Source organism: Onychomys torridus, chromosome 19 (genome assembly GCF_903995425.1).
Source record: "Onychomys torridus chromosome 19, mOncTor1.1, whole genome shotgun sequence".
Lineage (NCBI taxonomy): Eukaryota > Metazoa > Chordata > Mammalia > Rodentia > Cricetidae > Onychomys > Onychomys torridus.
The window spans coordinates 42,970,930-42,985,922 of record NC_050461.1 but is presented as its reverse complement, the minus strand read 5'-3'; the positions used below and the strand labels follow the sequence as shown (position 1 = coordinate 42,985,922).

The 14,993-nt window shown below is 38.7% G+C and overlaps 1 protein-coding gene across 3 annotated transcripts in view; it reads right to left on the bottom strand.

The window, feature by feature from the left end:
* Grm1 (glutamate metabotropic receptor 1) overlaps positions 1–14,993 on the bottom strand; it is a 365,396-nt gene that overhangs the window by 228,995 nt on the left and 121,408 nt on the right. For all 3 annotated transcript variants that reach the window (XM_036168760.1, XM_036168762.1, XM_036168761.1), the window contains one exon: positions 13,569–13,818. In XM_036168760.1, coding sequence (XP_036024653.1) covers positions 13,569–13,818 — 250 coding nt within the window. The remainder of the gene's footprint in view (positions 1–13,568; positions 13,819–14,993) is intronic.

Below are 14,993 nucleotides of genomic sequence, written 5' to 3'. Positions count from 1 at the left end.
AAAGTGTATTTGATGAGAAAGTCATCAAATAGTTCAATAAGTGTAGAGATACCATGTAAATAAAAAAAAATACTAAAGGAAGGAAATTCAATGTTCTGAAACATCACTCAGAAGAAATACAACAGATGCATCAGTGTCCTATATGATTCAATGTGTGATGGTCAGGGTTCATTGCTAACTTGGTAGACTCTAGAATCACCTGGTAGAAGAGCCTCTGAGCCTGCCTTTAGGTGATTTCTTTTTTTTATTAAGAAAGGTTCTTATATTCATTTTTCTTAAATTAATTGATATGTGAAAACCTATCTTAATTGTGGTTTAGACCATCCCCCAGGGAGGCAATTCTGGACTGCACAAATAGAGAATTAGAGCACAGCAGAAGTAAGCATGTGTTCACCTTCTCTGTTTCCCTATTGTATATATAATATGACTTCTAGCTCCTGATGCCTTAACTTCCCCACCATGGGGAAGTTAAGTTCCATGAACTGTGGGTCAGAAAAACATTTCTCCCTTTAAGTTGCTTTTTCAACATATTTTATAACAGTAACAAAGACATTGTGACAATGATTGTGTGGGGGCAAGGGTATAATGCCATAGTCCAACAGTGGCCTAGCATGTGTGAAGCCCTGGGTTCCATTCCTAGCACCAGAAAAGAAGATACAACATTATGAAACTGAATGCTAGAAATTGAAGAATATTATTCATAATAAATATATATATAAATATTTATACATTGTATAACATAAAAATTAAATAATGCCATTTTCAAATACAGATTAAGTAGTGTCCTGGAAAAAACATGAAACATAACCTGCATGAACTATTTCCAGAAATCTAAATTTTTTAGTATTACGAAATGGACCCAGCCCTTTCTATCTTTTGCTAGCCTGTTATGAGTTGTCAGAGAAGGTCCTGTCTGAGAACATGTGTCAGATATTGTTACTCCACTGAATTGAGCTTAGGAAAGCAAATATTGGAATCAAGGTCTCAGGTGAGATTCACTGACTCTGCTGCTTCCTCTCCTGGTATCCTGCTAGGGAAGATGCAGACTATAGCTGAGTGTTTATAAAAGACAAAAAAAAATTTTTTTAATCACATATTGAGTCTGGCCAGTAACAGGTGACAGTGCTTATGGGTCACATGTGCCAGTATAACACTGTGTACTTAAAAATCAGATATCTCTATAAAGCCATCACTTTCAATAACCCTAATTGGGGAAGTGCTAAGCTGATTTCACCTTGTAGAAAGGTGACTTGCCAAGGCGTCAGCAGCAAATGGAGAAGATGGGGCCAGAATCATAACATTTATGACTATTGTGGCTGCTAGTCAAAATAATTCTGTCAGAATAATTTTTATGTAATTCAAGAAATAACATAATTGAAAATGTAATCATCTCTTCTTAGAGCTTATTGAGTCAACTAATTAGGTTGATATATAATAGATACAGTTTCATTGTTACATAGAAAATTTGAAAGAATTAAAGTATTTAATTTAACTTAAATGGAAACTTGCAGAATAGAGATGTTCCTTCTAGAGAAGGTGGAGCCGATTCAAGTAATTAAAATTTAGACATGATATCTAGGTCTTTCTGAATGGTTGATCTACCCAATTCATTCTGAGATGTTCATTGGCATTCCAATTATAGGTATGTTCATCAGTACTCAAAAAGAAGCAAGCCTGTTGATCTATAAAGTCTAAAGGCATGTTACAACACATTATGACCTAGTCACAAACACCAATACATCATCTAACATATCACCGCTTTCCAAGTCTGGTTAGATGGTTCTGTAACTTCAGTTTTACCATCTACAAAGAAATCTTACTGAGCCCAATAGAAATCTGTTTTCTTGTTGAATAATTGCAATTGTCAATATTGGTTAAGTTTTTATCACATCATTTAATATTAAGTGTGTATTGAATGGTTGTCAGAGTCAGGCACTGTTAAAAGAGTCTAGGCATTTAGCAAACACACACACAAATATCCTATATTTATCATGTTTTTATCTAGTCCTTTAACTTTCAAAAATTACTTTCATGACATGAGCAATATCTAACATATGTTAAGCTTCCTTTGTAAGTGAAGGTGAGAATTAGAGATTTCCTAAAGCTGCAGTGATTTTACAACCTAAATGTTTGAATAAATGAGAATATGACCATTGTACTTTCAAACTTTGATGGGACCAATACTCTTTCACTAACAGGAAAGACCTTAGGACATTTTTAGCCAATTAATGGAATGATTCTATCTGTACATAAAGAACTGAAATTTTCACTTTGTGATTTTTTTCAAAACAGAAATTATAAGAGAGGTCAGAAGATATTCTGAATTCAGGACTTGGATTCTGAAATTGTAATTATGTGTATTATAGTCTTCACTTTTACAATTTATCATCTTGAAAGAAAACTTAAGTCAACTCAATCTACACAAAGTAAAATGCTCCTGTTTTGAACATATTTTCTTGAGATTCTATGGCACTATAATAAATGCAGTAAAGAAACACCCATATTGGTAAATTCAGACCAACAGTGACAAGTTTTGTGGAGTTTATAGGACTAGATGGCATTAGAGAAAATAGAAACTGTAATATGTATCTACTAAAGCCAGAAAGCTCAGATGACAATGCTTGCTAAGGGTACCAATGGCCTACAAAATGGTGTCATTTCAAAAGTTTCATTCTGATACTGGCTTTAATGTCATTAACATAACAGCTTAAAAAACCTAAAAAGATTAAAAGGTAAATTCACTTATCTGGAAAATGTGAACTACAACTGTAAGCATAAATGCTACTACAATGCAAACCATGACATCACAGATAAATCCTGCTAAGTTTCCCTTCCTTGTGCTGTCTTGAATTTCTGGACATGAAGACTTATTCTGAAGAGCAAAACCTGGAGAAAGCAATAGGATATCATCTGCAGAAGTAGGTTAGAAAAAGGCATGACTTCCCCCATTCCCTTGGTCAAATATAATGCAAGTGACACCACAGAAGGACCTATGTGACAAGAAGCTAAGAACTTTGGCAAAAAGTAGCAAGAACCTCAGATGTACCAATGGCCCAGTGAGTGAGTTTAGAAGTGAACTGTCCCCAAGTCAAGCCTTACAGAAGGCTGTGGATAGATGAAAACTATTTGCATTTCTTAAGTCCTTCTTTACAGAATGTCAGGCTGAGCAAATGCCTTCATCTCTGCAGAAAGGGTTAGGGATGAAAGTACAAACAGTCCAGATCTGATGTTTAGAACCATAACTAATGAGCTCTCAGTTATCTTTCAGAAGTTACAAGCTTCATTAAGTGACTATAGAGCAACCAATGTCATTTTTTTCCAAATGAATTTAACGACCAAAATCAGTTCATTGACTTAATAATTTTCAATATTCCCCTTCAGAAAACATGATAGCAAGCAACTCTTCTATATTTCTTTCCTGAAACAAAGTTTGGCAATTACAGCTTCCTTGCACTTTTTAAGCTAGGTTTGCAATCCTGGTAGACAATGACGAGTGAATTTTAATAACTATTCAATGTGCTATATTTGGTGAGCATAGAAAATATGTTTCCTCATTAGAAAAAAATCAAACCCAGGAACCTTTTAGATCATACTCCCTACTTATTATTAGTGTTTCCACAAATTCTTGAAGCTGCACCTATATTTGGGGCAAGAATAGATTGCCTAGGTAACTTCTGGTGAATATACCCATGTAAAGGGAAAATGAGTACTAAGGAGAAAAAAAAAAAACATAAAAATGACAAAGCTGGCCAAAACCCATGCAGTCTGTTTTGTGTTGGCAAACTACTCTTGGGCATGGGCCCTGCTTTGAGTGTGGTTTATATACTAGTCACTCCATTGGATAAAACTGGTGTTTATTTTTTCTTTCTTCCCCAACAGGTCTCAACTGCTAATAACTTCTTGGTTAGGGGTAGTAGGACTTTGTGTCCACTTTCCCCTCTTGAAGCTCTTATTTTGTCTGTTATGAACCTATGAAGGTCTTGTGCATGCTGTCACAGTCTTTGTGAGATCATATATGTACCAATCATCTTGTGTCTAGAAGATACTGTTTTCTTGGATTCATTCATCATCTCTGGATCCTACAGTCTGTCCTCCTCCTCTTCAGCATAGATCCTTGAACCTTGAAAGGAGGAGTTTGATAAAGACAACCCATTTAGGGTAGAATGTTCCAAAGTCTTTCAGTCACTGTACATTATCCAGTTGTGGGTCTCTTTGTTAATTAGCACCCACAGCAGATGCTTCTCTGGTAAGGGCTGAGTGATGCCCTGTGCTCTGTGGGTATAGTAATATGTCAATAGGAGGAATTATTTTATTACTATGGAATCCATGTTGGAATTTTTATATGCATTTTTTGTTTTGTTTTAGTTTGGGTTGTTGTTGTCTTATTAATTTTTTTCTTTTACTTTTAAGTTCTTTTGGATTTGGTGTGCGTAGTATCTTTTCTAGTTTTGATCTTCTTTGAAAGAGAGGAAGAGAAAGAGAACATAAAGTTGGGTGGGAATGGAGGTGGAGAGGGAGGTGCAGAGGATAGGGAGGTAGAGAGGATATGGGAGGAATTGGAGAAAGGGAAAGAATATAATTAAAACATATTATATAAAAATTTTAAATAAATTTTAAATGGTTAAATTGGACTCTATAAGGCATGCTTTTTTATGGCACAATGTCTCAAAAATGTGTAAAAAAAAAAAAAAAAAACTTTATTGCTAAAAGATACCAGGTAAAAACGAAGGATCCTGGGCCAGGAGGTCAGCTCAGTTGGAGTGCTTTCCTAAAATGCTCAGGGCTCTGGGTTAGGTTCAAACACTGCACAACATAGGCATGGTGGCTCACACCTCATACCATTGTTATAAGTATGACCTTAATCAACACATCTGATCTCACACAATTTCAATTTTTCCCTGTCTTATTCATGTTCTTCAAGCTACCATCTCTCTAGTCTCTCATTTTTCCACCGAATGTTTCCTTAGCATTGCTTTTCTTGCGGGCAATCTGCTACCCACACTCTTTCTGGCTTTCTCCTCAGATCAATGGGCAGCCAAAGATATCCATGCACTCCTCACTGAAACCAGCACACACGCTAATTTACATAACAGAGGGGAGCTTAAGGTGGCAGATAAAATCAAAGCTTATGATAAGCTAGCCTTACATTATGGAGAAGGTCCTGCATTATCTAGATGTATCCAAAGTAAATACAGAAGTCATTTACAATGGTAGAGAATCAGGCTAAAGAACTGAGGAGGTGGCACTGTGAGATAAAATCATTCAATTCTGTTGGCCTTGGAAGATGAAGACTAGAATAAGTCATGGGATGTGGGCAGACTTTAGAAATGGGGACAGACTGGCTAATACCTTACATTTAAGCCAGTGATCTACATCAGACTTCTGACATCATGGTTTAATATTAAAGTTCTGTCTAGTCTATACCATGGAATGATCATAAATATGCAAATTCAAATAATAAGCCAAACAGTCCATGTGACCACCTAGGGATGCTCTCTAGGCCACTCAGTAGAGAAAAGGAAAGGCAAGGGCAGAAAACAGCTAATGGTAGAAGATAGCTAGATAGATCGATTACACTATAGACAAATTATAGAAAGGTTGGTGATAGATTAATCATTTTAATGAAGCACTATTTGACAGGGATAAAATAGCCCTTCCTCCACCAATTGATTATTAAAAAAAAAAACCTCACTCTTATCTCACAGCATAAAAACATTAACTCCCAATGAATCATAGATAATATGAAATTAAAAATTACAAGACTGCTTAAAATACATATGGCCTTGGAGCAGATGGTCAGAATGTGAACCACCAAAGAAGAATCTGGTAGCTATGCTTTGTCAACATTAGATTTCATCTTCCAAACCACCACTAAGAAAATCAAAGTTTCAGACACAGGAGTAAAGAAAGCATTGCTAAGTATATGTATGAACAATATTTCTGCTCAGAAGTGACCAAGAACTTCCACAACACCACAATAATAAGACAAACAAACTGACCAAAAAAAAAAAAAAAAATGGACCCAGCTGTACACAAGGGATTTCACCCACAAACGTATTCAAATGGCAAATAAGTACATAAAAGTGTTCATACTATTAGTCATTAGGAAAATGCAAATTAAAACCACAGAGATGCCACTGCACACCCACTGGAACAGCTAAATGTGAAACGCCTGACAATCCTATTTTGGTGAAGCTGTGCAGGATTTAGAGTTCTCATACACTGCTGTTAGAATTGCAATCTTCCAGCCACTCTGGAGAACAGCTAGGTGGTTCATTATAAAGTAACTTCTAAAATGAAAAGCATCACACATTTATGACCCATAAGTTCTTCTCTAGACATGTCTTAAGAAGAGCTAAAGTGAGAAGACCACAAAAGAGTTGACCATGAATGTTTGTTATTTATAACAGATAGTTTATATTGAGACAATATAAATTTTTGTCAGTTGGCAAGTATATATGCAGATGAGCACATCCATGCCACTAGAATCTTACCTAGAAATAAAGAGGAAACTATCAGTGCCGTTTTATCTGAATAGTGTTTTGATAATTAAGAGTCTGTGATGAATGCAGAGATTCATGCCTGCTTGGGATGCTTAGACACTTAAGCCATCCCCACTAATGTCCAGTGACCATTACAGAGAAGGAAGCAGAAAGAATGTAGGAGCCACAAGATAGTGAAAAAAGATACAAAATGCTATCTTTAGAACAAGACACAGCTATTGCAACCATGATCTCACAGTAGCTATGGTTGCCTGTACTAGGCCTACACAAAACTGGGCCTTTCCAAAGCCGACATGGATAAGGGAAGTGCTAATGGGCTCCTCCTACCTTTCCTGCTTGAGCTATTGCTACTGATAGATTTGGGGAGAGGAGCAGTCACCGCCTTCAGTTGTGTACAAAATGATGAGCCTACAAAACTCCAGTGCATAGCTCTAAGCCTGTGGCCAGACAGTCCTAGTAAACTCAGTGGGTCACAAAACAAAACAAAAGGTGTAATTATAGGAAAGGAAAAACAGGGGTGGGAGGAGACAAGAGAAGGTGGGGTGAAGTGAACGGAATACACTGTGTACGTGGATGAAATTGCAACAGAATAAACGTAACAAATAACAAAACAAAAAGAAAATAGATACTATAATGGTCACCATAGTTGGAGCCATTACTTTCTATGGTAACTTCAAAACAGAAAGAAAGGAAAAGAGGCACAAAAGACTACATTCAGTATGGTTTCCCAATGGCAGGAACCTACGGTTGTCTTTTTCTGGGATTATGCAGAAACAGGTATTGGCTTCCTCGAAAGATTATCAAAAGATAAATAGGTGTATGCAGAAACAGAGGTATTTTGGTAGAAAAATAAAATGAGTTTTAAAAGACTTTACAAGCCCATTTGATGAATCATCATCTAAAATAGTTAATACTAGAAAAGAAATATAAAAGATTCAGAGAAATAATATAATCAGAAATCTAAAATAATTTTCTCATGTGATATGGTTACTTTGGCTTGTTTTTTCCAAAGAAGATAAATCTAAAAATAAAATGGGTGTCAGGAAGAGGGGCAATCAGAAAGGAAATTAAAGGCTGATACCAATGCCACTTAAACAAAGCAAACCTAGTCTGACTGATAGTGTAAGTTACTGTGTACAATCACAGAAGCTGATGTCTTGATGCTAATGTCCAAATCTAGACTGTTTTTCTCCATATCATTTAGAAATTACTTAAATTCTCCATGCAGCAATATGCAAGTAAGATTCACACCCTCTCATCACATGGCTGTGATAGTTAAGTGACCTAATATGCACAATGTATGTAGAATGCCTGCCATGCAGTACAATCCAAACATATCCACATTATTATAATCATTAAAATAATCACTGTAGATACGGTGAGCATAATTCTAAGAACTGTCTTAAAATAATAACTTGGTAAAGTCAAGAAGATATTATTCTTCTACAGGATGATTACTATGACCAAACTTAGTTAGCTTACGTGGTGGGGATGCCATGTCTATTGGTCCAAAGTCATAGTCCCCTGCAAATCTGCATGCTGGATCCAGGACCACAGATGAAAACTCTAAGCTCATTCAATGAGTTTTAGGTTTAGCAAGGTGAGACACTATAGATTGAATAACCCCAATTCATGACTACGATTAGATAAAATGAATCCATAAATACATTCCTATTGATCATACCTTCATCATACTATAATTATAAATCCCAAGACTATATAAATGCCTAAAAAGGATCTAGAGCCAAATCTTTCATTTTTACAGAGATAAAAATGGTCTCAAGAGTGAATCACTGAGTAACTAAGGTCACATGAGTACCTCATGGCACAGCCATAACTCTGGGCCTGTGGTTTGTTTTGTTCTGTTTTCCGTTATCTCACATTCTTTTGTTGTTGCATATTTTATTAACTTTAAGAAATCCCTTTTAAAGTTCTATTTTTTGCAGAATAGTTTGTTTCCATTATAGACAGTTCCCAGATGTGTGATAGTTTGACTTTTAATTTTCTTTTTTTTTTATTTTCTAAGCTGAAATGGTGATACATTAGTAGAAAATGTATCTTGCCACCAAATGAAACATCAAGTACTGGAATTGCATTACATCTAATTGAGTTGTAGGCCAAGGGGGCCCCATGGGAACCCCCAAACAACCCAGTCTATCACCAAGACTATAGGTTGCTCTCCAAAAATTGACAGCCAAGTCCCATTGCTGAAGACAATGCCTACACAACTCATTGAACATGGAGAAGTAGCACTGGTGCCTACATAGTCTTCACCCCTATGTTCTAGTGTGTTTGGTATAGAAACATGCTTTGCTCACTACCAAAGGAGAAATGTAAACATCAACTCAGCCACAAATCCTTTGAACTACAACGGTGTCCTGTCTACAAGATATGCAAGGGCAATGGTGGCACAAAGCTTATGGGAGTAACCAACCAATGTCTGATTTGACTTAAGGACCACTCCACAAGATGGAACCCATACCCAACACTGCTGGGGTGATCAAGAACCTGAGAATAGATAGCCCAGGGGTCTAGAATAAAACCAAATACTACTATTATTTTTTTTAAGTAGAAACAAACTGACTTGTAATGACATTCTGATATACTGATAGATCAATGTCTTGCTCAGCCATCATCAGGGAAGCTTCCTCCTGCAGCAGCATGTGAGAACAAATTCAGTCCACAGTCAGACATTACACAGAATGATAGAGACCTTGAAACACTCAGCCCTAAATGGGATGTCTCCATCAAATTCCTCCCCTCAAGGACTCAGGGAACCCAGTGGAAGAAGAGGCAGAAACAGTGTAAAAACCAGAGGGGATGAAAGACACAAAGAAAACAATCAACATGATCAGAACTCATATGAACTTACAGAGATCAAGAGAGCATGTATATGGCCTACATGGGTCTGCACCAGGTCCTTTGTCTAAATATTATGGCTTCCAGTTTAGTGGGGTTTTTTTCACTATTAAGATTTATTTGGTGTTTTCATTGGCATAACACTTGGGTAGTTGGCTGCATCATCCATATACAGATCTTACTTTTTACATAATATTTCAAGGTACACTACAGACACATAATACATGAAATAATAATATCCTTTAGAACAGTTATGCATAAGAAATGCATAGATTTTATGGGATTTCTGAGTGTGTGAATAAGTGGATCTCTATTACTTCTGCCTTCTCTTAGACTCTTTTTCTTCTGTTTGTTTTCACCATTCTGATGTGTCAGTTTTTGTTTTATCTTATTTTATTATTATCTCCTAGAAGCCCATTTGTTTTCTAATGAGAAACAGAAAAAGAGTAGATCCAGATCAGAGGAGAGACAGGGATGACATTGGAAGAATAAAGGGAGGGGAAACCATAATGGAGATACATTATGTGGGGGAAAATCTATTTTCCATAAAAAAGAAACTATACTCTGAGTTTAGAGTTTTGATCTTTTCCAAAGATAGTCATATTTGTATAATAATCTTCTCATGGTGTCATAGCCACAGTTCCCAGTCAGACACACGGCAGTATCAAGGGTACAACCAATAGTTCACAGCACACAGTCATTAAGCTATGGGGCTTAGTGTATGTGGTGATTTGAGGGAAAACGGCTCCCATGGTTTCTTATATTTGAATGTTTGGTTCCCAGTTAGTGGAACTGTTTGGAAAGGATTAGGATGTGTGGCCTCATTGAAGGAGGTGTGTCGGTGGGGGTGGGCTTTAAGGTTTCAAAAGCCTACAGCATTCTTAGTGTCTTTCTTTCTCTCTCTGCTTAATGTTTGTGTATCAGGTGTAAGCTCTCATCTACTGTTCTAGTGCCATGTCTACCTGCCTAATGCAATTCTCCCTCACCATGATGATCATGGACTCTATTCCACTCTCTAGAACTGATACCCCCAGCTAATTGCTTTCTTTTTTAAGTTGCCTTGGTCCTGGTGTCTCCAGAGAAGTAAAAAAGTAACTAAGACAGTTTATTTAATGGAGTCCTGGCTTAAAGATTTCTCAGTTCATAATTGGCTTACTAAGATTTAAGTCCATTGTTGGGTTATAGACCATCTACTTAAAGGCTTGACCATAATGATAGGATTGGGGGTTTTTGTATGGACTTTGTTATGAAAGACACTACAATGCATTTTAAGGTATGGCTCATGACATGTGAAGACCAGCATCACTTGACTTAAATTTTTCAGATTGTTCTAAAAACAGCTGGCTAAAAATGGGGAGGCAATTGAGTGCAATTGTGCTACTCCTAGTGAAGGAAGACTACACCTTAGTGGACAATGATAGTAGCAGAAATCTTAAAATACTGAAGTAGCATGACTTGATGGTAGTGATGGCAAGTATTCCTAACACACTGTGAAGTGTGAAGGGAAATGAGAGCCATGGAAAGGGGGGCATGTAGATCTTCATTCAGGAAATTCTACTCATTTATAATGAAACAGCTCCTACTGTAATCTACATTAAGACCTATTTGTCTTTTCCTCTATAAAAAGGGGCCCATTGCCACCTATACAATGCCCTCTTGTGAGCCATGTCAGAGGAAAGAAAATGAACTCCATAAAGAATGGCTCCTGACCTTGTGTCCTAAGAGGAGGATAAATCTTTCAGCATTGCTAACTAGAAGTCATTGATACCACTCTGGACATGTCTGCTGATTAGAGAGCTGATCTCACTCAGTGTCCACTGGCAGCACTCAGGACAGAACTCATCCACAGAAAGAACAACAACTGGCCACCTGAAAGGGAAGGCTAACCCTAAGGATGCGTATGACTGTAGTCAACGTTGCCCCTCTGTCAGTTCCCAATAGACTCACAGCTGGATCTTAAAGGGGTATTATGAACAAAAACTATAAAATATGATTTGCTTCAAAACCTTCTAAGAGACAGAAATAAAAGCCAACACTAGCTTGATAGACCATCATGGAAGGCAGCCTAGAAAGGAAAAGATACTTTCCCTCATTTGGGCAGAATGTGGTACAGTTTTGGCACATCAAGGAATGCATGTCTCAATTGTAGTAACCATTGGTACAGGAAACAGTGTTCTTAAGAACGTAGGTGCTCGCCAGGTGGTGGTGGCTCACACCTTTAATCTCAGCACTCGGGAGGCAGAGGCAGGCAGATCTCTGTGAGTTCGAGGCCAGCCTGGGCTACAGAGTGAGTTCCATGAAAGGAGAAAAGCTACATAGAGAAACCCTGCCTTGAAAAAAAAAGAATGTGGGTGCTTGTTTTGGCAATAGTTCCTGGGGGTGTGACAATAGAACTCTTTGGGTAGGGGCAGGTAGACAATAAGAAATGAAAGAAGTGCAGGGACAAGTGGCTGATCTCTTTGGGAGTGCATGTGACATCCTCGGAATTGCTTGCATAAGCCTAGTGTCCTTATTAGCAGACAAAGTAGAGCCACAAAGGTGTCATTTCATCACCTTCTCCAGTTTTTAAACCACAGTGACAGAACGAATTCACACTACAGTGAGAGCGGCGCTTTCGATCATTGTCCTTCAAAAGCAGTGAGTCTGCACACCCCAAAGCCCACATCTGCCACATCTGTTCAAGATTTCTTAAACTAGGGTAGATCATTCCCAAGATATTAAAGAAACTTGAGTATCATTGCTTTTGAAATGGTAAACATCAGACTTTTAAAAGTAAACATTCTTTATATAGATTTAAAAAAAAATAAAAACAGTAACAAGCGTTTTATAGAAGTAATTGAAGAGTGACTATCTGGATGCCATCTGCCCTAGTGCTTATATTAAGAACAGCATTCTGAGTAACACTTCAACAGTGCTGCTTACATCCTTTCCCTCCTCAGAGAGACAGGAATCTTCTTCAAATGCATCTCCTTAAAGGGGCTGCCTTTTTATGAATATTTTAAGTGGTTTCACACCCCAGCATCACACTGAAGAAGCCAAGGTGATCACCATGAGTGCATGCGTGCTAGTCTTACCCAAACTCAGTAATTCCCGGAATTAGAATCACAGTATGTATGACCTGGCTACCATACCTCTCCATTCCTGGAGTGTCTCAATGTCTCTTTATTTGTTGGTTTGTGTTTTATCCTACCTGTTTCTCAAAAGCCAATGAGGTGTCTCGGGCTGCTAATTCCAGATGGTGGTGAGAGTGGGCTTTGTAGTCATCACCACAGCCATGAGGCAGGAAGAGAGTGTCCACTGGGGACATGCTGCTGCTGCTGCTGCTACCGTTTCACAGCTTCCAAGAGAAGGAGCCAGCAATTAAGGTCATTCTGTAGCATGATTATACCCCATCCAGTGTAGGAGGAAGAGGGGACACCAAAATCTGGAGGAATGTGAGGGTACTGGGGACAGGTGCACCTTTGCTGAGGTGGAATCAGTAGGAAAAACAGCAGTTCATTCATGCAATTTTAAGACGATAACTAAGTAAGCAAGGATTCTGTTAGGTCAAAAACCCTGAGGTGTGGGGGAAAGGAAGAGGAGGCTGGGGATGGGTACTCACACACATCCACATTCTCCAGAAAGAGAAGAAAGATGTTGAACCCATCACAAGACATCTGCAGAAACCACACTGGAACACCATGAAATATTCTTCACACACACACACACACACACACACACACACACACACACACACACACACACAGTATGACGAGGGATTACATCATCATAAAGTCCTACTGCGTGTCTTCATATTCATTTAGCCAGTTCTTTACATTTCAATTATTAATATCTATGTCCCATTCCTGTTTCCACGCTGTACTCACCAGTACTGTGCTTGGTATCATTTGCTCCGGATCTGGAGGAAGTCAACGCAAAGGACTATTTGCCAGGATGAGGAGACATTCTGGCAAACAACTTCCTGTCTCTAAAAGAATCTCATCAGCTTGTTTTCAGCCTTGCTGCTGCTCGGCATGCCTCACTCTATGCAGCACACACCAGCAGGTCTGCTCTGCACGAGGAAGGACACAAGTGATCAGCACTGCGCTGCGTGTGCCCCTCACCGTGAGTCAAGAAGCTTGGTTTTGTATCAAGAATTCATGTATGTGCCAACCCTTTGAGGAGAAAGGGAGGGGGAGAGGGAGAGAGAAAGAGATTGAAATTTACCTTCCAATGAGTGAGAATTCGCCCACCACACCCAGGCGTCGCATGGCACTCAGGAGTCCCCGCACTGTCATGCCCTCGCAGAAGCAGACCACAACTCTGGCCTTGGGAAGCCGCTCCCGGAGCTTGCGCAGGAGCCGGTCAAAGCTCTTCTCGCCTGCATTGCTGTAGATTTTGTCGGAGTGAGCGATGCAGAGGCCTTCCTGGGCAGCCAGCTCTTTGAAAGCGTCCATTCCACTCTCGCCGTAATTCCCTGTTCAGAAACAATCAGGTGTTCAAGACCTCAGTGTCAGCCATAGTCTTGCTAATCCGAATGAGGATGTGTGGGGTCTGGAGGTGGCGCGCGCACGAGGGCGTGGGTATCGCCCGATAACTTGTAAGTCTAACTGCTGTCGAGAAGAGACCTTGGTGGAGTAGAAAGAATCAGATATAGCCAACAACCAACTCTATGAAAGCCAACAGAAATTACTTGAGCTAGGCACCCATCTACAGTAGACCATCTTTTGTGAAATGAAGGGTTGCTGCCCTATTTTACAGCCCTGATAAATAATGCCTGACCCATATTTTAACCATGTGGGACAGTTGAGCTTATTGGAATAAGGGGGTCAACTGACTTCATCTGGATTCCAAGTCAAGACACAGACACTGAGACTATTTAAGAAGCTCGGCAGAATATCTGAACCACGCATTTTACCCCCACCTGATCAACTGGGTTCCTCATTTCAGATTTCAACAAGAACACAGAAGGAAAGTTAATAATTAATCCAACCGCTGACTACAATGTCTACAAATCTTTCCTCACTAACACTCATATCTCCTGACATTCTTCCCAATGCAAGTCTTAAGGGCTTAGGGGCAAAGCCAACCCCTGTTCAAAGTCTGTACTAATATTTTCCACTGTGATTCTTCTCTTTTTCTGGGATAATGGATTTCTTCCTTCTAATATGTAAACTAAAAGGAAATAGTTCTTGGACTAACTGCCTCACCTAAGTTATTATCTCGTCTACTACTCCAGCTCCTCACAAAAACAGCTGCTCAGATCAATGGATCTGCTTCTTAATCTTCCATTCTCTCCTTATTTTCTGTGTTTTTTTTTTATTAAGTTTCTTTCGCATTTTATTGGTATGTTAAAAGTTTGCACACAGTTCATGTTTAAGCTTCATGAATTTGGACACAGATATATCCATCATCTGAATATTGCCTCTCGCCAGTCTTTTGTTATTAACGTTATTAATCACACCCTGTTGTTGTAACCCATGATCTTCATTTTTTGTTTTTATTTTTAAAAAGTATTTTTTTTTCATTTTATGTACCAATCCCAGTTCCCCCTTCCTCTTTCCTGCCCCCACCTCCCCCCATCCCACCCCCCATCGACTCCTTAGAAAGAGTACGCCTCCCTTGGGGAGTCACCAAAATCTAGCATACTAA